This window comes from Passer domesticus, chromosome 1 (genome assembly GCF_036417665.1).
Source record: "Passer domesticus isolate bPasDom1 chromosome 1, bPasDom1.hap1, whole genome shotgun sequence".
In the NCBI taxonomy this organism is placed as follows: domain Eukaryota; kingdom Metazoa; phylum Chordata; class Aves; order Passeriformes; family Passeridae; genus Passer; species Passer domesticus.
In genome coordinates this window covers 45,103,151-45,130,286 of record NC_087474.1, presented here as the reverse complement: position 1 = coordinate 45,130,286, position 27,136 = coordinate 45,103,151, and the positions used below count along the sequence as shown (strand labels likewise).

General features: G+C 42.3%; 3 protein-coding genes across 13 annotated transcripts in view; 2 read left to right on the top strand and 1 right to left on the bottom strand.

Annotated features, from left to right (window-relative positions):
- AVL9 (AVL9 cell migration associated) overlaps nt 1-1,744 on the bottom strand; it is a 41,587-nt gene extending 39,843 nt beyond the window's left edge. Inside the window, exon 1 of the mRNA XM_064417767.1 lies at nt 1,556-1,744. Coding sequence (XP_064273837.1) covers nt 1,556-1,621 — 66 coding nt within the window. The 5' untranslated portion in view covers nt 1,622-1,744. The remainder of the gene's footprint in view (nt 1-1,555) is intronic.
- Nucleotides 1,745-1,775: 31 nt separating this feature from the next.
- LZTFL1 (leucine zipper transcription factor like 1) lies at nt 1,776-18,010 on the top strand. Of its 5 annotated transcripts, none has more exons than XM_064417966.1 (10): nt 1,776-1,848; nt 9,539-9,663; nt 10,118-10,312; nt 10,822-10,882; nt 11,748-11,816; nt 13,076-13,141; nt 13,274-13,351; nt 15,692-15,865; nt 16,336-16,439; nt 17,011-18,010. In XM_064417966.1, the coding sequence occupies exons 2-10, from the start codon at nt 9,587-9,589 to the stop codon at nt 17,027-17,029; spliced, it is 843 nt and encodes a 280-aa protein (XP_064274036.1). In that variant the 5' UTR covers nt 1,776-1,848; nt 9,539-9,586; the 3' UTR covers nt 17,030-18,010. The 5 variants fall into 5 exon arrangements, with proteins under 5 accessions (XP_064274036.1, XP_064274071.1, XP_064274049.1 ...); XM_064418001.1 differs by lacking the exon at nt 1,776-1,848 and adding an exon at nt 1,916-1,939; XM_064417979.1 differs by lacking the exon at nt 1,776-1,848 and adding an exon at nt 7,424-7,544.
- SLC6A20 (solute carrier family 6 member 20) overlaps nt 16,371-27,136 on the top strand; it is a 20,180-nt gene continuing 9,414 nt past the window's right edge. Inside the window, exons 1-4 of one of the 7 annotated variants that reach the window (XM_064417843.1) lie at nt 20,009-20,149; nt 20,323-20,620; nt 20,726-20,782; nt 26,828-27,072. Coding sequence is in view for 2 of the 7 variants with exons in the window: in XM_064417821.1 (XP_064273891.1) it covers nt 23,147-23,267 (121 nt within the window). In the remaining 5 variants the exon portion in view is untranslated. Of the gene's footprint in view, nt 16,440-17,010; nt 17,078-20,008; nt 20,150-20,322; nt 23,268-26,827; nt 27,073-27,136 lie in introns of those variants that run through there. The other 6 variants (XM_064417854.1, XM_064417832.1, XM_064417831.1 and 3 more) reach the window with 6 other exon arrangements.

The following is a 27,136-nucleotide window of genomic DNA, read 5'->3' as shown; positions in this document are numbered from 1 at the left end:
TTGCCCTTAGGAAGCCTGGTTGTGATTCTACTGACTGTCACTTTATTCCTGCAGTTCTCCTCTCTGTGACTCAGCTACCCTGTCCCCTTCCCAAACTGCCTTCCTCTCCAGCTTCTCCAGGTCATTTCTTGAGATAAAGAAAACTTCAGTTCAGAGGTATTCCAACCTAATTTTTGACAACACCTCATAATGTACTTTGGTAAACATTTTACTGGCAACAAAATAAAATTAAAATGCTACCAATTTATAGTTTGGGGGTTTGGTTGGGTTTTTTGTTCTTTTTCTTTTCTTCTTTGCATCAACACCACTTAATGTGCAAGAAAATTAATACACATTCCAGAAGAACAGAATAAACAAAAGCCTAGGTCTTTTCCAAGAGGCAAACAAGGAGAGGGCAAAAATATGCTCTTCCTCCTACAGATATCCAACTAAGGCTCACCTTGCAACAGTGTTTGACAAGAAAGTGCCTGATAAATATCACAAACCTCACAACTCAGATGACCTAATTACTTCACAGGAACTGATCCTGTGAACATCCATATGTGAACAGCACCCAGACACCCTGAGGAGAAAGGATTCATTTGAAAACCATGCACATCTTTCAGAAATTGAGTTATTGCACCTTAGCCTCTGAGGAATTGTGCTTGGATATTTTGCTGAAGCAATAATTTAATTCTCAGCTACCTTGTATGGAATGCGTTTACGCCAGATCAACCCTTGTATAACAATAGCCATCACATTCATTATGGCTTGGCAATTTTTATAAATGCCAAGAACTCAATGTGGAAGAAGACTCACTGGAAATGCAACATTATGTCTATCTGCTCTTGTCACAGCAAAGCAACTGTGTGTGCAGCCCAGCTGGGCAACCACATCTCCTGCTTCAAGGGTTAAAAATAAATTAAAACAATCACAACATAAACCGGCTATGAAACACATGACATAAAATCCTTCTGCCTTACAGGCCACATGAAGCAGTCAAGCGTTTATGAAAGCTGGAAAGAGACGGGCAAAGAAAACTTAAATCCAGGATAGGCTTATTACCCTGGGGCTGTTTGGTACAAGATATACCTGAGCACTCAATGATGGGCCGGCAGGGATAGAGGAAGATATACTAAAACACCATTTGGAGTTTTTTCCTGAGGATTCTCTGCCTGAACGCACCAAGCACGCACGACTCGAAACAGGCGCGGTGCCACGGGGCGCGCCGTGGCCCCTCACTCCGGAGCTCACTCCGCCGGCCCTCGCTCCGCCTCGCTCCCGGGGCGGGAATGGAGGCAGCTCCACGGCCGCGAAGTGCCCGCGGCGAGCCGAGTCACGGCCCGGCCAGGCATCCCCCGGCCGGGGAGGCCGCGGCCAGGCGGGGCCTCGCCGGCTCCCGGCCCGTCCTTCCCGCCCCCCGAGCGGAGCGAAGCCCCGGCCCCGCGGGACGCGCCCCTCCGGCGGCGGCTCCCGCCACCGGGCAGGCGCCGCTGGGCGCGGGGGAGGGGACCGGGAGAGGGCCGGGAGGAAGCAAGAGCGGAGGGGAGAGGCGAGGGACACCCGCACCCCTCACCTGGCAGCCCTTCTTGTGGTGGAAGCCCACCACCACGATGTGCAGCACCGGGCCCCGCTTCTCCATGGAGCAGCCCGGCGATGGCCGCGCCGGAGGATGCCGCCGAGCCCGGGCTCTCGCTCCGCCCCCCGGGGTCCGGCGGGGACGCAGCCCCGGCCGCCTGCGCTTCCGCACCGCCCGGGCCGGGGGGCGGGCACGGCCCTCAGCGCCGCCCTCAGCCCGCCCCTGCCGCCGCGGGTCGCGGAATTCCGGGTCGGCCGGGTGGGGAAGGGCTGCGCCATCGGCAAGTGCAGGTCGGACGGGTTAGTGGCAGCCCAGAAAGAAGGCTGGGGGTTGTTTCAGTACAGTTTGGTAGCTGAAGGTTAAAATGAGGAAAAAATCAAGGTAAGGTTTCGTCCCTCAAGGGGCTAAACCTCCAGGAAGAGGCTCGGGGGGCAGCTCATCGCTCCCTACAAGCACCTGGAAGGAGCCTGTGGCCAGCTGGGACCGGTCTCTTCTACCGGGCCTGCAGTGAGAGGGCGAGAGAGAATGGCCCTAAAATGAGACAGGGGAGATTCAGGTTACATATTAGGAAAAAAAAAAAAAATCAATGTTAGTGTGGTCAGGCATTGAAACAGGCTGCCCAGGGAGATGGTGGGTCACCATGCCTGGGGTGTTTATGAGGCCTCTGGCTCTGGGTGGTGTGGGTTAGGTGTTATAATGGCAGTGCTGGATGGACACATGGACTGGATGATCCTAAATGTCTCTTTCAACATGAATGATGATTCTATGATTCTATAAACATGTCTTAGCATACTGTAGAAAAAAGGCAGTTCAAAGACTTGTCCAAGACCACAGGCAAATTTAGTATGAGAGAAAAAAAAATTTTTAAAACTGTATCTTACTGCACTCAGACCATGCTCCCTCTTTAACACCTTTGTTGTGACTAAATTCTGACTGCTTGAATCAACAGCATTTGGTAGAGACTGTACTCTTAATTATTAAGGTTCTCTGTGGAAATTGGAGGAAGATAATCTTTTTGAAAGAAATATAAAAGAACAGCTTAAAGACAAGCTCATCACTAACACGGTACCCAGGGGCTCAAATTATAACAATACAGCATGTAATCACATACTGGTTTTCAGCTTCAACAGAAGTGTTATAGAAAACATATACTTCAGGGAACACAGGATAAGCTACAAGGAGCAATCCTTCTGGCAAAGCAATGGTTTCTTATTAGTATTAGCCTGTAACTGACAGTTTACTATCATTTAAAACCAGAAAATTGCATGCAATATTGGCCATTATGTCCTGCAGTAATGAGATATCCCCCAAAAGATTCATATGAGTGTTTATGGTTCATTCTCATTTCATTCAGGAAAGGGCAGTCTGGCATCACTCCGTTATGGATTATGCATTATAGAGGCGTCTCAGTGGTACTACTGGATAATGGTGGCTTATGGCCCCTCTGAATAGATTATTAGATTTTTTTTTTCTGCTTGAAATTCTCTTTCCTGCTAAAGCAATAAAAATGTTGAACTTACAGCATCAGTCTAGTCTAGGAAAACAAACTAGTTGACATAATCTATGTTGTTTTCACAGTTCACACTGTGTGTATTTATGAGAAAGAAAGGCAAGCGAGAGCTGCTATGAAACAGCTATCAGAAAAGTATCAGAATTTTCCTAAGGGAATTTTCTTTCTCCGTGCACAGCTAACAAGTAGCAATGTGGACTCAGCCCTCCAGTTCTTCTATTACTCAGAGACTTTGCTTAAGAACCACCAGCTGTAATATCATTACCATAGTAATAGTAATTTGTTAGTCATTTTTCCAGTCGTATCAATAAGGCAGGGTTCTCAGCTTATGTGCAGTGAGACTTCTAGAGATGGATACCCTTTCCCTGGGCAGAACGATAGTTTGTGTCTGGAAGTAACACCAGAGCTAAGCAGTGCCCATGGCAACTCCCCTCTATTTGTTAGGTATAGCCCAGCTTCCTAAAGAACAAAGCTCTGAACTTGCCGAGACAAGCATGTGAATAAAAAATAAATGTCCTTTGCTTTCTGTTGAAGAAAAACATAGATGAAACCCTGGCATGGATCTGAGGTTTGTATCTAATTTCTTCTGGATGGCAAGCTCATTTCATATTTGCAGTTTGTTTTCTTTGAAGCTCTTACCCAAAATGAATGCAGTAATTCCCCTAGAAAGCTAAAATAATCTCTTTTTTTTTTTTTTTTTGCCATCAACAAGACCAGATGTAATTTGAATTGTACATTTAGTTGCATTAGGGCACCATGATGTAGGAGGCAGTGTTCCAAACAGGCTTCCACGTGGAAAATACTGTATTTGACCCTGTGGGAATGATGGTGTCCTTCTCATGAGATTGATATTCTCAAGTGTGCAAGCAAAAGAGGGGAGCTTGGATTGTTAGGGAGGTTTGCAGACAAATGCAATGTGTCTTCTCCTGCAACTTTAAAGAGGCTTAGATTTGGATGGCAGAAACATTGCTCTCAAATCCTGACTGTTCTCCCCACAGTCTCTTGTCCTGACAACTGTTGACATTTTCACTGCCCCTGGGTCCCTGCTCACTTTGGCTGGAAGGGCCTCCAGACCTCTAACTCCAGCTTCTTCAGGTTGGATGAGACATGTTTGAAGAAGATAAGTGGTGCAGAATTGTTTCCTTAGAAAATATTGGTTGTGAGTAGTAAAGCAAAGATCTGTTCCAGTGGGTTATGAGAGGAGCAGAGGGAAGCTTGAGGCCCCAGGTGCAGCTGTTAATTATTTGTGAAGTAGACACTGCTCTTTGGAGCCCCTGATCCAAATGGACCCCCTTGAAAGACTAGCCATGAAAAGTGATCATTTTGTTTGTAATTCTGTGCTGTTTTCCTCAGTACCCCATTTCTACCCTGGTGTCCTTTGTGGAAGCTCTGGAGGCTGGCAACAGCAGGCACAAAAACCCTTATCACAACCTAATGCACACTGCAGCTGTGTGACATGGACAGTCTGTTATCTGTTTTCCTCCTTTTGAAGACTGACATAAAAGTGCAGGAGACAGCTAAAGCCAAACAACACTGACAGGAACGGATTGAAGGCTTAAACAAAAAGAAATAATGAGCATATGGTACATTCCCACAGTGGTTGTCAAGACAGACAACAAATATCTTTGAAGGTGGGCTAGAGAAATTGAAAGCAAACACATTCCAGAATGATGATCAGCCACTACAGTTTGGGTTTGGCTGACAGCTCAGAAAGTTGCTGGTCCACTCAGTGGGGAGGGTAAATGGTAGTGAGGGCTCAAACTGTCCAGGATACACATGTATCTCATTCTGTTCCTTTTGTTACACCTGGTTATGTCACAGCCAGAAAAGGAAACAAAATGCTCTTTAGACGGATTCTGTGTGACAGCTTTTTGGCGCCTGTTATTCGTTTCATGTTTTCCCAGCATCTCATTTGCCCTTGGTCCCTGAATTGGCAGAAGCATAGGGGCAAAGGTATCAGTGAAAGGGAGGTTCCTCTGTTCAGTGTTTTGTGCTGTTCTCTTGTTACACCTTGGCCATTCAGGGGTTGCTCTTTGTGGCTGGTACTTGAAAACATGCACTTCTGCTCTTCTGTTCTTCATTTCACTGGGGTCTCTTCACTAACGAGCGTGCAGAAGCAGCCAAGGTAAGCACTTTCAGGTGCAGGGATCTTTGCAGTGCAGAGCAGGCAGATGAACCCAGATCAGCAGAAGCTGAGGCTGTTACTGCAGCTCAAGCCTTCTTGAGCATTCAATCATTCCATTCATGCAGTCATTCTAAGCTCTGTAGCAAGGAACTGCTGAAGAAGAGGAATGAGAGAAACCCGTGGCTGAACATGTTTTGGCCCAACCAAATGCCAACACTGTTTCTTAGATGGGCTATACAAAATCCCCAAAGAAGTTGCCAGTCAACATGACTGGTGGCAGTGTGTGTTGGTAACACCTTTGTCTGGCTGAGGAACCTGAAGAAGTGGTGCTGCCAGTGTGTATTGTGTGGTGAGGCAGAGGACAGAGAGGTGTAAGCTCAGAAGGCATAGCACACCTCCTGCCAGGTCTTTTAGGCCAGTTTCAACTACTGTAGAGCTGCTTATGCTCAGGAACGGCCTTTGTGCATATGGTGTGTCTTTCTGCACTCCCTTGATTGCCACATGGATGTTGTTTTCAGTTATGAGGACAGACCTGGATGCCCTTCCCTGAGGGCATGCTCCAGGGCCTCCTGTAAACATGTCCTGAGTCTCCTGTCTTGAATGTAGATGCCACCTGTGCTTTGTGTTTACTGAAAGAGATTTGGAAGGAGGCAGGCTTTATCTGTCTCAAGAGTTGATCCAAATGATTTTGGTGGAATTTTGTCACTTGTTCCTGATTATGTCTGAAGTAAATAAAAATTAGGTTAGATTTGCCACCAATACAGCTGCCTACTCAAAATGGCCCATTAATCCTAAATTGGTTGCTGCTGCTTTTAGGGCCATTACTTAATGAAAATGTACTGCAGGCTGTAAGACAAGTACAAGGTTGAGGAATGGAAATTGCAATGGATCCCATTTTTCCCTCGCAAACTACGGAAGAAGGGCAGTTTTCCCTTGGGGCTGCTCTGCTCCTGAAAGTGCCTGGATGGAGCAGCTGCCAAGTGCAGCAGCCCTCCTGCCTGTGTGTGTTCCAAACAGCCTTTTCCCAGCTTGCTGCTTCCTGGTCTGTTTGTCATTTAGCTGTGCCATTTCGGTGCTCTGCTTTCACCACATGTCCAGATATGGAAGGTGATACCGGCTTTTGAAGTGTCCACTGGTGTCATGGGAGAAGACCATTACATCCCTTCTTCCTGTTTGTAATGGGACAGATTCAATGATCCACATTCCCTCTGTCTGGGGCTCACTAATATTGCATCTCTGCTGTGACAGATCCGGTCTCCTTCTGCAGACCTTGAGGAAAATTACTGGACAAAATCCATCATTTCAGTGTTTACTTACTCCTTTTACTTAGACTGGAAAATCCCAAGCTCAGTCAACATTACTTTCATCCTGTCCTTAGGTGGAATCAGGGTTCAATACAGGCGGGGCACCTGCAACGGGTTTGACTTTTTCCATACACTCAGCTGATGGATGCCAGGTTATTTTTCTGCATTTTATAAACTTTTTGGGTGACCCAGGTGAAAGACTGGTGACAGTTACCCCACCTGGAGTACTGCATCCAGCTCCACACTCTCCAGCACAGAAAAGACATGGACCTGTTGAAGTGAGTTTAAAGGAGGACCACTAAGATGATTAGAGGGATGGGGCACGTCTCCTGTGAGGAAAGGCTGAGAGAATTTGGGTTACTCAGCCTGGAGAAGGCTTTGGGGTTTTTGCCCTAATCATGGCTTTCCAGTGCCCGAAGGGAGCCTACAAGTTCTTGTAGTGACAGGACAAGGGAGAACGAGATCAAACTGAAAGAGAGTAGGTTTAGATTGGTTATTAGGAAAATATTCTTCTCTGTGAGGGTGATGTGGCACTGGAACGGGTTGCCCAGAGAAGTTGCAGACGCCCCAATCCTGGGAATGTTCAAAGCTGGATGGGGCTTTGAGTAACCTGGTCTAGTGGAAGGTGCCCATGCCAGGGCAGGTAGAACTAGATGATCATTAAGGTCCCTGTCAACCCAAATCATTCCATGGTTCTGAGTTGTCCTGCTGACATGCTAATGGTTTGCAAAAAAAAAAAAAAAAAATCTTAGGTGGTGTAAATAAACGTGGGATATTTCCCATCGCGCCCAACTGCCCCTACCGCTTCAGCAGCTCACTGCTACACAGTACAGTTTTCCAAATTGCACCTGAGCACGTAGGAAATACAAAAGTAAAGTAAAAAAAAAAAAAACAGGAAAATATCTACTTTAGGTGGTTCACGCGGCCCGCGGGTCACGTGGGCGCGCCGCCGCCAATCGGGGCGCGGCGCGGGCGCTCGCGAGGCTTCGGTCTCCATGGCAACGCTGGGCCCGCAGCCGTGCGAGCGCCGGCGGAGCGGCCGCCATGGTGAGTAGCGGGAGGGGCCCGCCCGGCATTCCCGCTTCATCCCGGCCTGCCGGCTCCGAGGCGCTCCGCCTCGGGCGGCCGGCCCGCAGGAGGGGCAGGGGTGCGGCCTGTCGTCGTGCGGGAGCCGCTCGGGGCAGCTGCGGCCGCCGCCTGCCCTCCTGGGCATCCCTGCTATCCCTGCGGAGACTCCCAGGGCTTGGGGTTTTTGCGGGATCCGGTGGCCAGGTGGCTTTTCTGCGTATCGGCGTGGCTGACTCGGTGATCACGAGTGGCCTGCGCTTATGTGTTTGTTTACTAGTATAATTTCGTTTCTGTCTCTAATGAATAGAAACTTTTCAACTAAAAAACCCCTCCAGCAACAGCAAAGACGACATTAATCTAGCTTTCCGTATGATCCATCATCTGCAGTATGTGGGACTTTGTGGGCAACATCGGTCTTGCAGCCACACTATAAGAGCTGGGGTTTTTTGTTGTTTTTCGGGTTTTTTGTGGGTTTTTTTTTTTGTTTTTTTTTTTTTTTTGTGCTGGTACTGCTTCCTCGGCTGCGTTTAGTTTCCAGAGTATTGATTGTTCATCCAGGTATCCCAGGATAGCATTGTCACTGGAGCTTCCCTGAGGACAAGGTGATCAGATGAACTGTTTTGTCTGTTGTCACTGCTGTCTCTCCCCAGCATCAGCCAAGCTAACAAACTACATTGGAGTAAATGAAATGGACTTGCCTTTGCATCAGCTCTCCAGGGACTGTGGTGATAAACTCCCACTCACCCTGTTGTGCCTCCTTGTCACTCATGCCACCTGCATGAGATGTGTAATTCTGATGTGATTGCCCATGCCAATAATCCTTTGAAGTAGAGGCACGCATAAAAGGGCTACTTAGCCAGGTCTAAAATTACTTCCTTCTTAATTTGCCCTGGCAATATTTGTTTCTGGGTGTCCTCGTTTGGGGCTGTTGAGAAATAAATTCAGATTATCACTTAAGATCTTCTTCATCAAAACCAGCATGGCCAGCAGGTCAAGGGAAGTGATTCCCCCCTCTGCTCTCATGAGACCCCATCTGGAGTGCTGCATACAGTTCTGGTCTTTCCAGCAGAGGCAGGACATGGAGGTGTTGGAGCAAGTCCAGAGAAGAACATGAAGCTGACAAGAGCACTGGAGCACTTTCCCTGTGAAAACAGACAAGTTGGGGCTCTTTAGCCTGGCGAAGGGAAGGTTGTGGAGCAACCTTCCAGTAACTGGAGGAGGTCTACAAGGAAGCCAGAGAGGGACTCTTCAGCAGGCACTGCAGTGATAGCACAGGGAATAATGGGCACTAATTGAAAGAGAGTAGGTTTAGATTAGATATATGGAAAAACATCTTTATTGTGAGGGTGATGAGGCACTGCAACAGGTTGCCCAGGGAAATTATGGATGTCCCATCCCTGGCAGTGCTCAAAGCCAGGATGGATGGAGCTCTGAGTAACATGGTCTAGTGGGAGGTGTTCCTGCCTGTGGCAGGGAGTTGGAACTAGATAGTCTTTAAGGTCCCTTCCAACACAAACATTGTGTGATTCTGTGAGACATCTCAGGAGTTTACATAAAAAGTAACAAACATAACATACTTTCCTCTGGGTTTTTTCTTAGTACATCTATGGAAGATTCACAATTCAGCTACATTATGCATGTGTAATGTAATACCAAGATATATTTATCCAAGAGCTTCATCTCCTGTACAGTCCTTCTGGTTCTGATTCTCTGATTCCCTCTGTCTCTCTGATTTTGTATCTGACTTTTTGGAGATCACTTCATCCCTTGCTTCCAAGTACTGGAGCTTTCTCACCCACCTATGAGAGGTGCATAGGGACTTGATATACAAAAATATGGTTGTTTTTCACCATAGTAGTTAGCATGCTAACCCAGTGAAAGCAATCACAGAAACTAGTCAGGAGGCAAGTGTTCACAGTAGTTGTGCTCATTTTTCCTTATGTTTGTCTTTGTGTCTGTATCCTCCTCTGCAGGCAGAGCTGGGTGTCAATGAGCACCACCAGAACGAAGTGGTCAGCTACATGCGCTTCGCTCGTTTCAAGCGTGGCATGTGTCTCAAAACAGTGGATTCTTGTTTCCAGGACCTCAAGGACAGCAGGTGCTGTGTGGGGTGGTGCTGAGCAAGAATAAAGCAAAATATGCTAGCAGCAGTGGCAGGTTTGAATACTTTATGGGGCGACTTTTCTCTGTTTAGGTTTGTATGTTCTTGTATTTTTCAGAAGTTACAAGTCAAATGCTTTTAAACCCAAGTTGGTCAAATTCTTATGAAATAACAGAGGTATTGACAGCATGACATTGCTGTGTATGTTGCTTCTGATATGTAAATTCAGTGCAAGGCTGTAGCTTAATTAATATTTGTGATTTTAATGATTTAAAGAGAAAATTCAAGTACAGTAACCAATTAGTAATGCTGTGGTCATCTAATAATGACTGACAGTGGATGTTTTCAGGAAACATTGCATTATATGAGTGGTGCCAGTGTAGTGAGATCTCATAACAAGGCAGAATTGTTACCTTTATCACACCTGACTCCTCTTGACCTCTCTATTTAGACTTGTTGAAGAGACCTTCACAGTTGACGAGGTGACAGACATGCTGGATGGACTGCAGAGTGTTGTACACAGCGAAGTGGAGTCAGAGCTCATAAACACAACTTACACCAACGTTTTACTTCTGCGGCAGCTCTTCTCACAGGCTGAGAAATGGTACCTGAAGTTACAGACAGACGTCTCTGACTTGGAGAATCGGTAACAGCTGTTGCACTATACTTGCAACAATAAGAAAACTTCAAAGTGTTGACTGTTAGCATTCTTTTCCTAACCACAGAAACCTATTTGTTTACTATTGTATCAGTGATAAGTTAGCTTCAATGTTTCCATCTATAAAATAGCAGGATACAAAATAATTTCAAAATTGTGAGCAAGATGTTTTATTAGTAATATTCTTACTTGAATTAATCATTTAAGAGCAGGTGACTGGACTCAATTAAAAACTTTTGTTGTCTGATTAAATTATATTTTAATTAAGGATGCTAAATCTATGGTAATGCATGTATCATGCCAATGCATTACATGATCTGTTGCATTTATGGTATTTGAGTAGGGCTTCATCCTGTACTTTTGACAAGAATTTTACATGCAAGAAAAAGCATAGCAGCAGCCTGGTAAAATGTGTTTCATAGTGTAGCTCTTAGTAAAGAAATGCCTTCTTATATTTTTCTTTGGTAAATAAATGCCTCTTTATTTTTTTTTCCAAGAGAATTATTGGACCAGGTTGCTGAGTTTGAAAAGTCAGAATATACCTCTTCAAACAAAAAGGTAGCATTTTATTTTAATAAAATCATAATCAAATGTCATGTGGAGTCATGACAGATGTTTAAAATGCTTAGTATTGACTCTCTGTGCTTAGGAGAAAACCAGAACCAAAAACCCCAGCCTTTTTTTTTTTTTTTTCAAAAGTCTTTGAAACTCTCCAAAAAGTCACATTTTGCATTTCAGCACAAAGGCTCCCTTTGAAGTGCCTTGGCTGTTTCCAGAGTGTCTGTTCTGCCCTTCTGGGGTGTGCCTCACACACCTCATCCCAAGGGCAGCCAGACCAGGGATATGTGGCAGTGTCTGCTCCTGGATTCCCTTCCACTGGCACCTGGGCTGAGACTGGGACATTCACTTGTCCCAATATGGACCCAAGAGCCAAGAAGATTGCACAGATATCATTCTAGCTTGTCTTGCAATAATATGGTTGAACCTTCTTTGGTTTGTAGCATAAAGGTGTATTTATGTATATTACATTGTATTTATATATATAAAATATATGTTATTTTTAATACCTTAAATAAAATTATTTGGAGCTTTGTAAATACTTTTTACTCTTACAATCACTCAAATATTATGTTCTCCTTACTCCTTTTTTTTGGTTGCTGCAGGATTGTCAGTCTTCTGTAGAGTCACATTTGCAATACTTATATGTCTCTATGCAGTATCTTTACCTTAAGCTCAGAGTGAAGTCCTTAACTTAAGAGCCAAGGAAGCAGTAAAAAATGAACTTGAAATAAAAGGTTGTTCATTTGCTTTGCAAAAGAAAGCTGAATTGACTATCAGTAGTTATTTTACAGGCTAAAGGAGTACTTTTCTTCCCCCTAGAAATATGTATAATTTAATTTTTTCACCTTTGTTATTTCTTTAGTCCACTGCAGAACCCATTAAACCAAAACTTGCTCCATTAAATGAAGGTGGATCAGAGCTGCTAAACAAGGTAAGAACCTGACTATTCAGACAGTTGTGGTCAATGATCATTCTGCTTATGCAAATGAACTGAATAACTGTACAGTAATATTTGTATAGTGTGTCTGTCACTATACAGACATCATGGTAATATATCCCAGAATGTAAAGTAAAATACTAGTTCAATACAGCTAGCTGGTGCTTCAACAAAGAAGTAAATTAAAACATGCAGCTGGCTGAAATTACCAGGTTATTGAACACTTTCTGTATCACTTGAAGTCAATCTTACTGCATTCATTCTTTTTGTTTTGTAAGTTGGTTACATTCCTCCTGAAGAAACAGGCAATTAAAGAATTTGGAATTTACTGGTTTTGAAAACATTTGATTTCTCACTTGCTAAATATTTTCAGAACACTTTCTAGTACTTAATAATATTAATATTCATTATTAATATCATTAATATTAATAGTTTTTATTAGGTATTGTACTCATTTAATTCACCTGCACTTTTCTAAAATGTCACACTTCTTACAATACCCTTTTAAGTTTTTTATAATCAAGATGATTAGCAAGGAGTTCTATTTTCTGTCTTCTGTCCTGCATTCCCAAAATGATGTGTTGAGTACAATGTCTGTCTCAAATTGCTATTATTCACTACAATAATTAAAGCATTCAAGAATTCAGAATTGTGTTTTGTTTATAGGTTAATGTAATTCTCTTTCAAAAATAATTTCAAAATCATAACAGGTTCTTTTTAATATGTACATCTGTTGTCTTTTTTTCCCTCCAAATCTCTCAAAGTTCCTGTGGTGAATTTACTCTGACTGATAAAAGATGGGTATTTCCTGTGACACAGAACAAGAGATGCAGTAACCTGATATTTGTCTCTTTTGAAAAGAAACTGCAGATAAATTCTTCCTTGCCTGTTGATTGAAAATATGAATTATAAGCAACAATGAGATTTGCATCCCCGAACATGCAATTTTTAATAATGAATCTTGTTCCTAACAAGATACTGGTCTCAATAATCTCAATGCAATAAAGCATGTGTGTAAGTGAAGAGCCCTATATGTTACAGTAGAATTGGAGACTTAAATTGCTTTCTCACTGAGGCAGAAAACCACTATAAATTAATGAATTATTGATTTCTTATGAAGGCCATTTTTGTAAGCATTTAGGATCTCTTTTGCTTTCCCAAGTTATGAAGTGTATTTTCTTCCCTGAAATATTTGCAAAATCCAAAATGGCACCAGGGAGTTCACAAACATTTTCTTGTTCTTTAACCCAAAGACAGTTGCTCATCTCCAAGAAGAAAATGAAAAGTTGAAGACCAGACTCAGGACCATAGAAACACAGGTAAATTCCCTGTAATCTTGGATGCTTAATGTTGTTACCTATTTTAAAATATCTAAATAAGAATCCCATGGTTATTCTCATGTTTTCAGTTAAAATACATTGCTGAGGTTTTAAATTCTCAATGTATTGTAGGCTACTGCTGCCCTAGATGAGAAGTCCAAGCTGGAGAAGTCACTGAGGGATTTACAGATGATCCAAGGAGATCAGAAGGTAAATATAATTATATCACTCTGCTCCCATTTAACACAACTGTTGCCAGCACATCCAAAATGTTGGTCTGTATGGTGTGTTTCTTTTCTGGCAAATGCTAGAGTTTGAGTTAGTGTTGTTCCTGCTGACATTGTCCGTTCCCGCTGGTCTGTCAGTCAGCAGGTAATCCAGAACATTAGTTGATGTTATGACATGTATGCAGGAACTATCAGGAAGTAGCATTCCAGAATTCATGTTCTCAGGGCTGATATTTGTATTAACAGACACAAATCTATGTCTGTCTGTTTCTTCGTGTTTAAGAGTGATACCTAACCTGGTTTTTAGAGCACAATAAAACACTAATTCTTTCACACATCTTTCAGTTGATGTTGACATGAACAAACCAGAATTGCTGCTTCATTGATGTTTTGGTAGTTCTCCTTATATCAGCATACTTTTAAAAATGTTTCGCCATTTATTTTTATTACTTGAGGTTCATAATCTGTTTTGTAAATGAGGACTCCAGCATGGTGAGCTGCTGCTGGCAAAAAAATGTAACAAGCCTCAAGTCCTCAAGTCGTGTTGACACAAATAGATCTCTTCAGGTCACATGAGTATTTTTTCTAAGTTTCTGCCTTTATTTGTCAATAATTAGAATTTTCCAAAATTTCTTCATATGTAATTGTGTCTTAAATTTAACACGTTTCAGTTCAGGCTTTCAACAAAATTAGAACACTTTAATCCCATTATTTTGCGTAATTGACTTTAAAATTTCTGCAATATTTACAGATTAGGAAGTAAGGTTCAAGATAATAAAACATTTCTATTTTAATTTCAATATTTTAATCCTGATTTCTTTTTATTTTGCTTTCTACCTGGTTTATGGTATGTACTTGGTTTTCTTAATATGTTAAAAGTTTACCTTGTAGCTTTCAAAATTATATTCAGTAATATTTTTAATAGGGAACTTGATTAATCGGTCATGACAAATATTTTGTTGCTCTGTTTTGTTAAACTTTAAATTATTAAAGGTTTAAAATATTAAAGGGGTGTATTAAATCCTGGATAATACTAATACAAATAATAGTTTGTAGTGTTAAAAGACTGGAACCAAATCTCATCCTGCTTTTCTGGTTAAATATGAATCGGCCTCAGTGTCAGGGCTGCTGCGTATCTTCAGTTTTCCTGTCCTAATTTGCCCTCTGTAATCTGTCACTTTCTCTCAGTTGCTCCTAAAGCAGTAGGTAGCAAACTCTTTGAACAAATAAATGACTGCCAAACCACAAGTGGTTCTTAAGGATCAACTCAGCAGATTGATTTTTTTTTTTAATTAATAGTTAACAGATGACTCCATGTAGAAAGTGGGAGTCACAGTAACTGGGAGTAACTGGGAGTAACTTCTCTGTTGGATCAGTTTAATTTAAGGATATAGAATTTTTGCATAATTGACTTATGTCATGGTTAGAAAATAATAATTAAGACGTACAAAATGGATGTAGTGCTTTTCAACACTGCAGCTTTGGACTCTGTCTCAGAATGAAAAATGAGCTTTTTTTCTGTACAGGTACTACTATCAAGTGGTTTCCTGTTCTCAAGTCTTATGTTACATAAAAAGGAACTGAGATTTCTTAGGTTTTAGATTTTGTTGTTTTAAGGTGCTTCTGGTTCAGCCTCATTACACTTTTGAGTTTGAAATTGGGCTTCAAAACCTGAGAATGTTTTGTGTTTAGTTTTATTTAAATTAAAATCCATAGAGCAGTTACATAATTACTGTGTTTTATGACTCAGAGGTGATGTTCAGAAAAGTTTGAGTCGGTTCTTCTCATAAGGAAACAAGAAAGTTGCTTCACAACTTGGAGCCTCTTTGTGTAAGACAACTGAGAAGGGCATAATGTTGGTACCTGGCTGAGAGTGTGAGCCTTAACACTTTCAGCCTTTCCTACCTGTCCCACACTAACAGCTTTGGAAGTGTTTCAAAAACACATTGTAGCATAGACTGTCAGATCTTAAGTGGTAATATACTGCTTCTGTATGGTAAATAACTTCCTGTAATATGATTCATCCTCTGGCTCTAACTAATTCCTAAAGAAACGAAGTACAGGAACTTAAAATCTCATCTTGGCTGAGAAAACATTCCAGCCATCTTTAAAAAGTATTTGTTAACAAGTTTTTAAGTTACAAATCAGTCCCTGCTCTAACTTCTTTTGTAGTTGAAGCACTTCTCATTTAGGCTTTACAGGAGTAACTTGTACATAATTTTTAAAAGTGAAGATGTACCTACTTTGTGTGGAATTTGGCACTTAAAATGTTAATTATTTCTCTCCTGAATTTGACGTATTTTAAATATTTATTCTGTTGAAGAATAATGCAAACCAGGATATCACTGAACTGGAGAATAAAGTGGCAGCTTTGCAATCTCAGTTTGAGCAGACTTTGAATGACACTACTGCAAACCAAAAATTCTTGGAAGAAAACTTGGTGACAACAAAACATGACTTACTGAAGGTTCAGGATCAGCTATCCACAGCTGAAAAGGTTAGCATTTTACTGTAATGTGAAGATGCATTCCTTACTCAAATTTTAATTGATTAGTAATTTAACAAGCATAAGCTACAGGGTGCAGAGTTTACCAGGCCAGACTTTTACCCTTGTATTTTTGTAATTTCAGTGCAAAACACATGAAACATAAAATAGCAAACCCACAACTAACTGCATGGTTATAACTAGATGAATATTAAAAAATTGACTATTTGTCAGGGTAGAATTTTTTAAATGAAAAGCTTATTCCCAGTCTTCTGATGACTTTTATCTAGATTTTGTTAGAAAATGAAGTTGGGGTATCTGTGGCTGCCCCAGCAATCTCATTTGAATCTACCAGCTGACTTTATCTAAATTTGAGTAAGTTACAGAAAACTAGTATTGTCAAACTTGATGAGGAAAAGCAAGTTGTTTTTAAAAAAAATACTTTTGTCTAGTCTTCATAATATGTTGATGTTATTATGTAGGAACTGGAGAAGAAATTTCAGCAAACAGCTGCTTATCGCAACATGAAAGAGATTCTCACCAAGAAGAATGAACAGATAAAGGATCTGCGTAGAAGACTTTCCAAGTAAGTAGTGCTGCCCTGTCTGTCTCAACAAGATCCTTGTTCTGGATCCATGTTCTGCTCCCATTTTGTCTCTAAAACAGTCTATGCATTTTCCCTTAAAAAGAACTTCTAGTAGGCTGTGCTCTGATTTTTGACAAACCAGTCCTTTGAATGGATGTTGGGTGTGCTTAGGGCTGGTGTGTGCAACAGCAGCTGCCATGTAGCAAGTGAGAATGAGAGAATTTAGTGTGGAGAGCATACAGGATATTCACGGCTGTGGTAGATAAGGCCTCAGGTGCTACACACAGAGATACAGATGGGAGATGTTCCGGGTGCTTTGGCAGTTGTTTGGGTTTGTGAGTAGGTCATTCCTTCATTCTAGTATTTGCTAAACTGGCCAGTTTTAAAAGGAGAAAATAGTCTAAAAAGTAAATGCATTTGTCTGTGGCTTAAGTCATACAGTAAACCTTGACAGAAATGTATCACTCTTGGGTGTAATTTATTGCTTTGGTTTCTTTAGAGACAAAATGTCTTTGGGGTATTTTCTAGTCTGTTTTAATTATTTTTCTATTTATTCTTTTTTAATCCTCAGATATGAGTCAGAGGACTGAAATACCATAAAGCATCTGATCTATCAGAAGTTGTCATGGAAAGAAAATGTAGGCTGGTATTATTTTTCAATGATTTTTGTTTTGAATGTGTACTCTTTGGTTCTAGTGTTTAAAATAACTCTTTATTAATTTCACACTGAAACCCTTACCTTACTTCCTTGTAAACCTACAATTTATAGGTATTCGTTTCTGCAGTAATGTTTTTAATGGTTAACCATTGACATTCCTTGAGAAATAGCAAACAGGACCTTGTTGAAGAACTGAGAACATTCCCTAAAAAAAACCCAAAAAAAACCACAAACAAACAAAAAAAACCCACCCCAACATTTATTTTTGTTAAAAAAAGGGGGGAAAATGACCAAAAATATATACATTAGAGTTTTCGATGTCTTCAAGGTGTAAACTCCAGTTGTTACTTTTGTGTAGTTAATGTAGTTATGAAGTAGCATTATTTGTAAAAATTCCATCAGTGAAAGGCTAGGAGGAACAAAAAAGAAATGCTGATTCTGTAATGTTACTTCACACTGGACATGTCATAGCTCAGCAAGGTGTAGTCAGTAGCATTTTTCTAGAAGGTATTCATTAGATAATGAGATAAATATGCTTTACAGCCAGAGTGATAGACGCTTTCAAATAAAGTTGTGCTTTTTCACTTTAATTGGTTTAAAGTAAATTTGAACATCAGAAAACAGATTCTGTTTTTGCCAGTATTCTAAATATTGAGATGATAATCTAAATACGCATAGGAAAGCTGGTGGAGCAACATTTTTGGGAGAAAAGTTATTTTAGATGTTTTCATTTCCTTTCTTAATGTAACCTCACCAGAAAACAGCTTACTTCTCTTGAGTCTTCTACTTGTAATTCTCTACCTTGCATTTGTTTGTCAGTCGCCTAATAGTGCATTCTGCTTGTTCATCTGTCCCTGTTCATATGTATCTTGTATTTTACTTCAAATAAAATATTATCTTTTCAAACATTTAATCTTTAAGGAGCTGGGTTTTTTTTTTAATAGGAATATTTTGTAGAGCTTTTTTTTAATATTTGTATGACTGGGTGGCAGTTCAGTAAAGAATCTTGCCAGAAATGAGAACATGTAAATTACAGATCTGTGCTCAAAGCCACGTCACATCAAACAGCTGTAAAAGAGAGTACCAGTGACAGGGCTGAGGGTGTTTGTGTTACAGAAACTGGCATTTAACAATGTTTTTCCCAGGAGCTGCTTGAACTGAAATGGATCTTTTTTCCTCATTATTTCTTTAACAAGCAAAGCTGTTAAAATTGCTTAGCTCAAATCTGCCATACACTTGCAGTCTGAGTTCTTTTTTCTCTAAGTTTAAGTTTTCATGTTTTCTGTAAGTTTTTCTGTCTTTTGCCTCCCACTGGTTAAGTCAGGTTGGTTTGAGATAAAGTCCCATGTTTGTGGGCAGGATATTATTGCTGTAGCACAGTAGTGGAGTGTTATGGGCTGGCATCCTCCTCATGCAGTGACAGTTGATGAAAGGTATGCTTTTGAGGTATTCTTTCAGGTATTCTTTTCATTCAGGTAATGAAAGGTATTCTTTTGCCCCTTGTACAATCACTAAAATGTTAAGTTCTTAGTAGGCATGTACCAAAGAGCTTTTTAGCCTGTGTTTTCTCAGAACAACATGAGTACTTGTCTGGATGAATATTGTGGGTTTTTTCTTCTTAATAACACTCACTTTAATGAGATCAATTACTATTTCTAAAATGGCAGGTAAAGGATGAAAAAAAGCCAGAGATTCTCATGACGCCTGCTGGTCTTCTCATCACTCTGACTCTAGAATATTGACTCTGTGATCAGCCTTCATTATCTGCATAGAAACCATCACAGCAAGAAAGTACACTGTCAGCTTCAGTATAAGGCTAGGTCTCAGTGAAATAAGCTGGCTGTAGACAAGCATCGTTACACACCTTGTTATCTCCTCAAATGACTAAGGCAAATCTTGTCAAGAACTGTGCAGTGCAAAATTGAAACTCAGACTTTGATTTCCTGTCTTGCAGATTACCAATTTAGTGAGTGTGAGATCATTTAGATCCTCTCTTTTTGTACTGCAGAATGGGTAATTAAAAGTCTTGTGTGGAGCTCTTGATGAAAAATACATCATCTTTGACAGGTGATGTACCTGTCAAAGAAAACCTGGAACATTATACAATTGTGATTTTTTTTTTCTTGAGATAGGTACAATATTTTGAAGATGGAAATGACATCGGAACCTTTCCTGACAGTGCCTGATGTTTCTAAAACTTCACTTCTTTCTCTGAGGTGTAAATTCTAATACTCCTTTTAGCAACCTTTGTTCCTTGTACTCCTCAAATAGACATCATCCATTTCTTCCATTTCAGTTGTTAATTCCCTAGGTATGCCTGAAGGGAATGTTTAAAAAGAAAATTCCTGTATGACTAGCTGGTCTGCAGAAATCAGATCTCTTTTAGGCTGGTTGGACTTTGGTTTTTGGTTTTGTTTTGTTTTTTTTTCTTGCAGAATGAAGAATATGGGAATGAAACCTAGGCATCTCAGCTTTGCTAGTACTGACTCTGACAGCAAACCTGCTCCAACAGTGACTTCAGTGGTTGTTGATAAATGAGACAGCAGGCCTGCATGTTGCCATCTTAATGAGACTGTATATTAACCAATGATCTCTAACTGTTCATAAAGTACTCATTAACCTGTTTTTCTCTTGTGCCTAATAGCCATTTAAAAATATCCTAAGGTGAATACTAATACCTACATTGACACTTAACCTGCAAGTGCACCTTTTTGTTTGGTATTGAGACTGATACCTTGAACAGCTGAAATTTGGACATTTCCCACATACCTTGCTTTTGGGAAACCTAGTCATCTGCCAGGAGCTTAGATTTCAGTCCAGCCAAAACATTTGTAAGATTTCTTAGTTTGATTTCCCTTTTCTGGCATTATCAAGGACTGGTCTTGACTTCTGTATGATGTGAAGTGCTGTGAAACCATTGTGAAATCTGTACTGCCTCAGGAAGCAAATGTGAATCATGTTGGGGTATCAGGTGGCTGAATGGATCAAGCTTAAAAGGTTTGATCTGGTCTAGAAGGATGTGCCTTCTAAAACACTGTGAAGTAATTTGAAGGTAAGTTTGTATATGAGCAGGTGAGAATTGTTATTGTAATTGTTACCATAGTTATTTTTGTAACTGACTGAGCAGAGAATGTGCTAGGGAAGTTACGCTATGATTGTTACTTTTGACAACGTCCTGGGGAAAGTGTTGTCTCAGGATTCCTGCCCTGTTCTGGCTGCCCACAGACTCTCCCTGAAGATGTCTAGATGTGCCCTCCTCAGCAGGGTCTCCTCTCTGACATATCCTGACACATTAGGTGGCTTCTTTGGAGTCAGCTCTTTTCCAAATAAAGGTGGGTCATGCCATTCTGTTTCAACATGTCATTCTGTTTCAACAGAAAGTTTTGTCTGTTATTATTTTTAAATTATTTTTAGGAACTTGTTGATGTGGTGCCTTGGAGTGTGCAGGACTGTGGCAGGGCAGCTCACGACTGACAGCTGCTGGTGAATAAGAGAGCTGCCTGGAGATCTCCTCAGAGTGCAGGCAAGCTTTGACAGAGAAAGTGACAAGGTGACAAGCAGAAGAACTGACTGAGTAATCCAGCTATCTTTTAGTGACATGCCAGTTTCTGGCTTTCATTTGATACAGGTCAGTTTTGGAGTCTGGGTGAATTAGGTGCAATTCTACGAATCCAAACTTTACAGAGTGAGTACCCTGAAAAAATCACACAGTCAGAAGATGAATAGAGCTGTGATGGTAAGGAAAAGCAAGGAAAATATAGAGACTGTTTTCAGGTATGCTTTTCTTGTGAGATGGAGGTAAAGTTAAACAGTTATAAGGGTGATTGAGAGGCTGGAAATAAGTGTGTGTCCCAAGGAGCCAGTAGATGACAGGCACTTTGCTGGGTGCCTATGTGCATGACCACCTTTAAAAAAAACTCACAGTAGTCTGTGATCCGAGCTACTGATGAGACTGATATTTGTGAGAGAGGCAAGGATTCATCTCATTCCATCTGAACTTCCTGATCTGGCCTGACCCAAGATGAGGACGTCACACCTCTCTGCCTGCACAATCTCCTCCAGTCCATTAGTAAACTAGTTTGAAATGTAATGGGAAGGAGGTACAGAGCCAAGGAAATCTTTAACTTGATGATGCTCATCAGTAGGAGTAATCTATTCACACAGAAGCAACCCAAGTGGTAGTAATGTGTTATTTTTTTAAGGCTGTCCTGTCAGCAAATTATTTAATACTGTAAGATATTTGTATGCATAATTTATAATAAATCCCACCGCTAGGGACAGGCATTTGACTTTTTAATAATTTGTGAAAGTTTTCATGATGTGGGACAACTCACATTCTCTGTGTATGTCTTTCAGTTTAACAGCTTATGGATTTAAAATTACCTTGGATTATTTCTTCCAGCAGAATTCTGGGTTATAGCCATGAGACATATTGCCAGGGCTAGCTGGCACATTGCAGTTCTGCAGGCAAGACAAGAACTGCATGGATACTGCAAAAAAAAAAAATCACAAACTCCCTCAAAACTATACTACAGGCAGCTTTGGCAAACCCTCATTGGATCTTTTCCAATGAGAACTTATATCTCTAGCACCACTAAAACACATCCCAAAGAATGGATGCACTTATGGGAGATGTGTAGACCTCTTGCCATCACCTGCTTTAGCAGACAGAAAAGCATCCCTCTTTGTGACTTTGGTAACAGAGGTGGCTGGTCAGCAGGTCCACCTGAGTGCTGCTGCTGGCCTCAGCAGCACTGCATTACACACTCTGCAGTTCAGGCTCCTGTCCAGAGGCCCCAGGGTTGGAGTTCTCACCCATACCCACAGCTGGAGGCTTTGGCTTGGCCAGTGCCCAGTGGGATGCTGGAGCAGCACACCCAGAACTGGCTGGGACCAAATTCCTGGCGCTGGAGGAATGACACTGACAGCAGCTGAGCTGAGTCATACTTGTAAAATTATTCTGAAAGGTGCCCTGGAAAAAAACCATTTAAACAGAGGAAGGAAGCTGAGTCCCTGGATTTGCTCAGCTACTTTTTATTGCTGCAGACACTGCTGGCAGCCTCCTTCATGAGAGACCTGTCCAAAGTGGTTGAGCTCAAAGTGTACCTTGGCAGGGGCCCAAACACACAGGGTTCATGTTCAGACATGGCATCTCAGTGTGCCTTCAGATGACCCAAAGGCCCCCTAGATCCTTCTGCCTCCACAATGGTCACAGACACCTTTTTCCACTGGCCTTTGTGTTTGGTCTCCCTACTGCTTGAAAGTATTTTAAAGCAGCAACCCCTCAGAAAAGTGCACCTGCAGCAGTGGGGTTTGAGCATGAAGGTGAGTGAAAAGAGACTGGCTGTTTCACACTGTCACACACATGCAGAGTATGTAGAGGGAAAGCATTATTCCAGGAGGGTCAAACTTGAGTGTTGTCAAGTGTGCACCAGGATGGGGACCTGTGGGGCTGATAGGACTGTTTCAAGGCCACTTTTGGAGCTGGGGAATGTGCTGGGTTGGTTGAGGTGAGCACAGTGATAGGATGTCTGAGGATTCTGTTTATTCTTACCCTAAAAGCACTGACTGACTAAATGCAGTCCTAATTGTGTAAGAACCCCTCTTCTGTGCAATCAAATTCAAGCTGGTGCCTCATGCCACTCGGTAGGAAGAGAGCCCTGTGGGGAAGGGGTGTCCCATTTCCAAAACCAAACTGCAGCCCCAATGTTATTTCCTCACAGCTTCAAGTTGGTATGTGAGTCAATAAAAATCCCCAGCTCACATCCTTCCCAGAAATGCCAGTCAAAACCCAAGCAGCTATTCACCCAAAGTACCAATTTTATAGTTCTGTGTGTGTCTATAATCTATTTACCAGCATTCCTATTTCAGTATGTGCCTGTTAATAAGATTAGTAATTAAAAAGCTTGATAGGAATTGGCAAGCATAGCTCCTCCGCCTTTCCCTCCCCTCCGAGCTGGACTGGCGTGGAGCGTGAGGCACGGTTGGCAGAGTACCTGAGGGAGTGAAGGCAGGAGGCTCTGCAGGAACCTCTGCCTGCAAGAAAGCAATGGAGAAATCCCGACCCTTATGGGACAATCCCCTGCAGTTTGTTTTTGCCTGCATTTCCTATGCTGTGGGGCTGGGAAATGTGTGGAGGTTTCCATACTTATGTCAGATGTACGGAGGAGGTAAGTGTGGTTTACATTTTCTTGCTTCCCTCGAGGAGGAGTGGGGCAAGCTTTAAGTGCAAAAGTACGTTGTCCGTGTTCATGCTTTGTCCACCCAGCAAGGTCCAGGGCAGAGAGGAGGTCTGGCTTTCTATTGTTGTGCAATCTGTTTTCTTGTGGCTTTATTTTATGTATTCTTTAGCATTTGGCTTTTACCTGACAGCTGCCCCAGTATAGTAGCATTTGTTTCCTGTAAGTGCAATGAAACAGTGGGAAAGTCCATGTTTTCTAAGAATACTGAGATAGAGAGGAATAGATCCACATAGTATTCATTTATTATATTTTTGCCCCACTGAATCACTTTGAAGGTGTCAGAAACTGGTCAATATTCTTGTACATTTGCCTATGGGGACTTGGAAAATATTGAGAAGAGGAGGTGATTATACTGATTTAACTTAAAGATCAGCTGTATTATTTCAAGTACCTGTCATTAATACCTTGTCTTTTATACAAAGCCTTACTTTAGGAGATGATAACTTAGCTGCAAATCTGCCTGGATGTTGGCTGAAATGCCTTAATCAACAGGAGTTCCATAGCTAAAGTCTCCCAGGATCTTTGGAAATAAGGAATAAATTGATTTGTCCTCCAAAAATAAATAAAATAAACCAACAAAAAAGACCTCAAAACCCTCTTTGAAAGTTTTTCCTCCTCCTGGGTCCAAACTAAAGGAAGATGATATTTGTGGCATATATGAGCCACAGCTGTTCTTCCTTAGAAATCAAAAGTCAGTTAATTAGATCAATGAAAGACCACTATTAATAATCTCCTCTAGTATACAGCTACCACAGTTTTGAAGAATCTTTAGAAACAGACTCTCTATAAGAAAACCAAGATTTTTACTGCTTCATACTTCATCTGTTGATATAGCTGGGGACCTCTCTCAATCTTGCATTAAGGGACAGGATGAGCATCTGCCTCATCTGCTTCTATTCTCCTTCTGCCTTTTCCTCTTTTCAGGAAGAAACACTGAGATGTTGAACAGCTTTTTTCTTTTATGCTTGTTTTGTTGGCTTGTAGCTTATTTCTGAATGCACTTATGGTGGTAGCAGTTGGTTCATGCTGCTGTTTGAAAAGCCATCTCAGTGCTGAGACTGCATCAGAGCTATCCTGTGGGATCAGGTCAGAAAAATCCAGATAACATTGCGGGTGAAGTGTCTGTAGAAGATAGATGCTGCAGTGGCTGAAGCTTTCTTAGACAGTTCAGATAGCAGAAATGATAGATGTGCAATAATTTTGTGTGTATTCCCCTCCACATGCTTTAAGGGTAAAGGCTTCATATCTGACACTGAACTCTAGCACAAAGCTTAAACTGTGTTTCTGTACAGTCAAACTGCACGTGATCAGCTCACTAGCAGCCCATCATGGCAGACATCCTGAAGGACACCAAAACTCTGACATTTTGGGGGCTTTGTGTCATTCTTTTAACCAGCCATGTGTATTGTGGTGAAAATTCTCTGAAATGTAACCAAAACTGGAAATTTGGTTAACCTGAATAGAAGCTGAAATAAGCTTCCCTGCTCATTGCAAGGGCTTTGGACTAGATGATCTTTAAAAGGTGCCTTCCAACTCAAACTATTCTATGATACACCCAAGAATTTTCTAAAAAGCTTGTTTTTCCATTATTTTTCTCTTCACCACTTATGGAGTGGTGGAAAGGCAGCTCTTTCCACTGTGAAATTAAAACTCCTGACAGGACGTTTTGCTTTTCTTAATTGTTTTATCCACTGCCCTCTTAAAGAGGATTTTGTGGCTTTCCAGGGGTTTACAAAACCCATGCATACAGAACATGGTTTCAGGAACTCAAAAGCTGGATATGTCAGGCACTGGGATTAATTAGGGGGGGTGCCAGCTTGTTTGGTGTCTTCCTTGTAGTAAAGCACGGAGCCAGTCCCTGTCCTGCCCAGCAATAGAGCCCTTATCGCGGATGATACTGAGTATTTGTAACCTGAGTGTTTGCAGACTTTGTAACCTGTCATTCTGTTCATCAGCAGTTTCCTTTGTTCTGCTCCTTCTCCTTGCTTTCCTGCTGAGAGCAGGGCCTGAGCAGAGCGGGCGCATTCAAACCCCGTAGGCGCAGCTCCTCTGTCCCTCAGCGGCCGGGCCGGGGCTGGTGCTCAGCAGCGCTCAGCCCTGCGCCGGGAAGCCCCTGGGCACCAGGCAGAAGCCTGAGCAGGGGCGAGGGTGCCACTGGCCGAGCCCGGTGCCTTGGGCAGAGCCAGGGCACACTCCGCACGTTTTGACAGCGACAGGGATCTGGCCTGGGGCTGGTTTGTGCAGGCAGCAACGCCCGGAGCCGATGAGCAGGGATTGAGTGGAGCTGATTCACAGCTGCCCAGGAGCGGGTCTGTCGGCTGCCCGGTGTCACTTGAGGGAGACTTGCGGTTCTCCTCTCTGGGAAGAGCAGCACTAGGAGCAAGATCTGCGTGCAAACAGGATGCAGAGCAAGGGGCAGGGGCTTAGCACTGGCACCCCCAGCTGCGGGGGGACACTGGGGTGTAGAACAAGCCTGAAAGCATTTCTCCTCCTTGCCAGTTGGCACGGTCAATGCCAAACACGCGGCCGCGCTGCTGGGAGGGTGGAAAACCTTTGCAAGGGCCTAATGCTGATTCCCCTGCGGTACATGGCAGGGCTCCCTCGGGGGCTGCTGGGGCAGCTCGCACCCCACCGGCACAGGGCGGCTGCGGGAGCTCTTAAACCTCCGACAGCTCCCTTGCGGCATAGGAAGTTATCTAACAGACTAACAAAGGGGTTGTTAATAACAAGAGAGCTGGGAGGTGGGAAATTAATTCCCAGAATAAACCGGATTATTGCTCTGTGTTTATTTCCAGGTCTTTGCCTCAGTCGCTGCATGGAGTTCGTTCCTCCACAGCGCTGCACAGAGCCCATTGCAAGGAATGTTAATGCCACAGATTAAATCCTAAATAAGAGATATTTACGTAAATATTTTGGCTTGCTGTAAAAAGGGAAGCAGGGAAGCCTTCACAAAAATCCAGCTTTTGACTCAGTCAGCAGCTCTTTCTGAAGTGAGCCCCAGGTCAAATACAAGGATTTTATTTTTTTCCAGCAGAAATTTAAGCCAAAGCACATCCTGGTTGCCAGGCGGGAAGGTCCTTTTCCTTTCCTTGCTGTCAACCTTCCATTCCTGCTGTTCTTCTTCTACAGGAGCATCTCTATGTCTCTCCATGTGCAGGAAAGCAGGGAAGAACAACCCCATGCAGGAGACTCAATGCCTGTGTTCCAGGGTCTACTCCCAGGCTGGGAGGAAAGGCCCTGGGGGAAAAGCCTTCATTCATTTGTTGGTGTTTGTGGGCTCAGCATGGGAATTTGGGAGCTTTTTAGTTTGGTTTTTTGGTTGTTTGTTTTCTATTTTTAAGCAAGGCCAGACTTTAATATGTAACTCAAAACTCTCTGACACAGATGTTGCTGTTACCTTTTCTTTGAGCACTTTGGCTGTGCAGCAGAACACCCCACACTGAAGTAAATCTTTCCCTCATCCTCTTTGTCTCTTTATTGGTTACAAGGTTTGGCAGGTGGTTGGTTACCCTTTAACAGCCCCAGCCCCCAGCATTGCTCAAACCGCCCGAATGCATCTGGGCAGGGCTGCCACACAGCAGTGCCAACCAACACAGTTTAACAGCAGAAATTCCAGCCCTGCCAAGTTCCTGCGGAAAATTCCCAGACAGTCAGTGCCCACCAGCCTCTGGGACGTTGCCTGAAACCTCTGTGAGATGTCCTTCAGGATTGGGCCGTGCCATCAGTACTCCAGGTACCTGGACAGGACCAGGACCCAGACCCAGCCAGCCCCTGGGACACTGACAGCATGACTTGAG

Bases quoted from the DNA above. Each gene is read 5' to 3' on its own strand.
- LZTFL1 (XM_064417979.1), top strand. The intron at 9,664-10,117 runs GTGCTGTGTGGG...CTCTCTATTTAG, and splicing joins CAGGACCTCAAGGACAGCAG to ACTTGTTGAAGAGACCTTCA. The intron at 15,866-16,335 runs GTTAGCATTTTA...GTTATTATGTAG, and splicing joins AGCTATCCACAGCTGAAAAG to GAACTGGAGAAGAAATTTCA.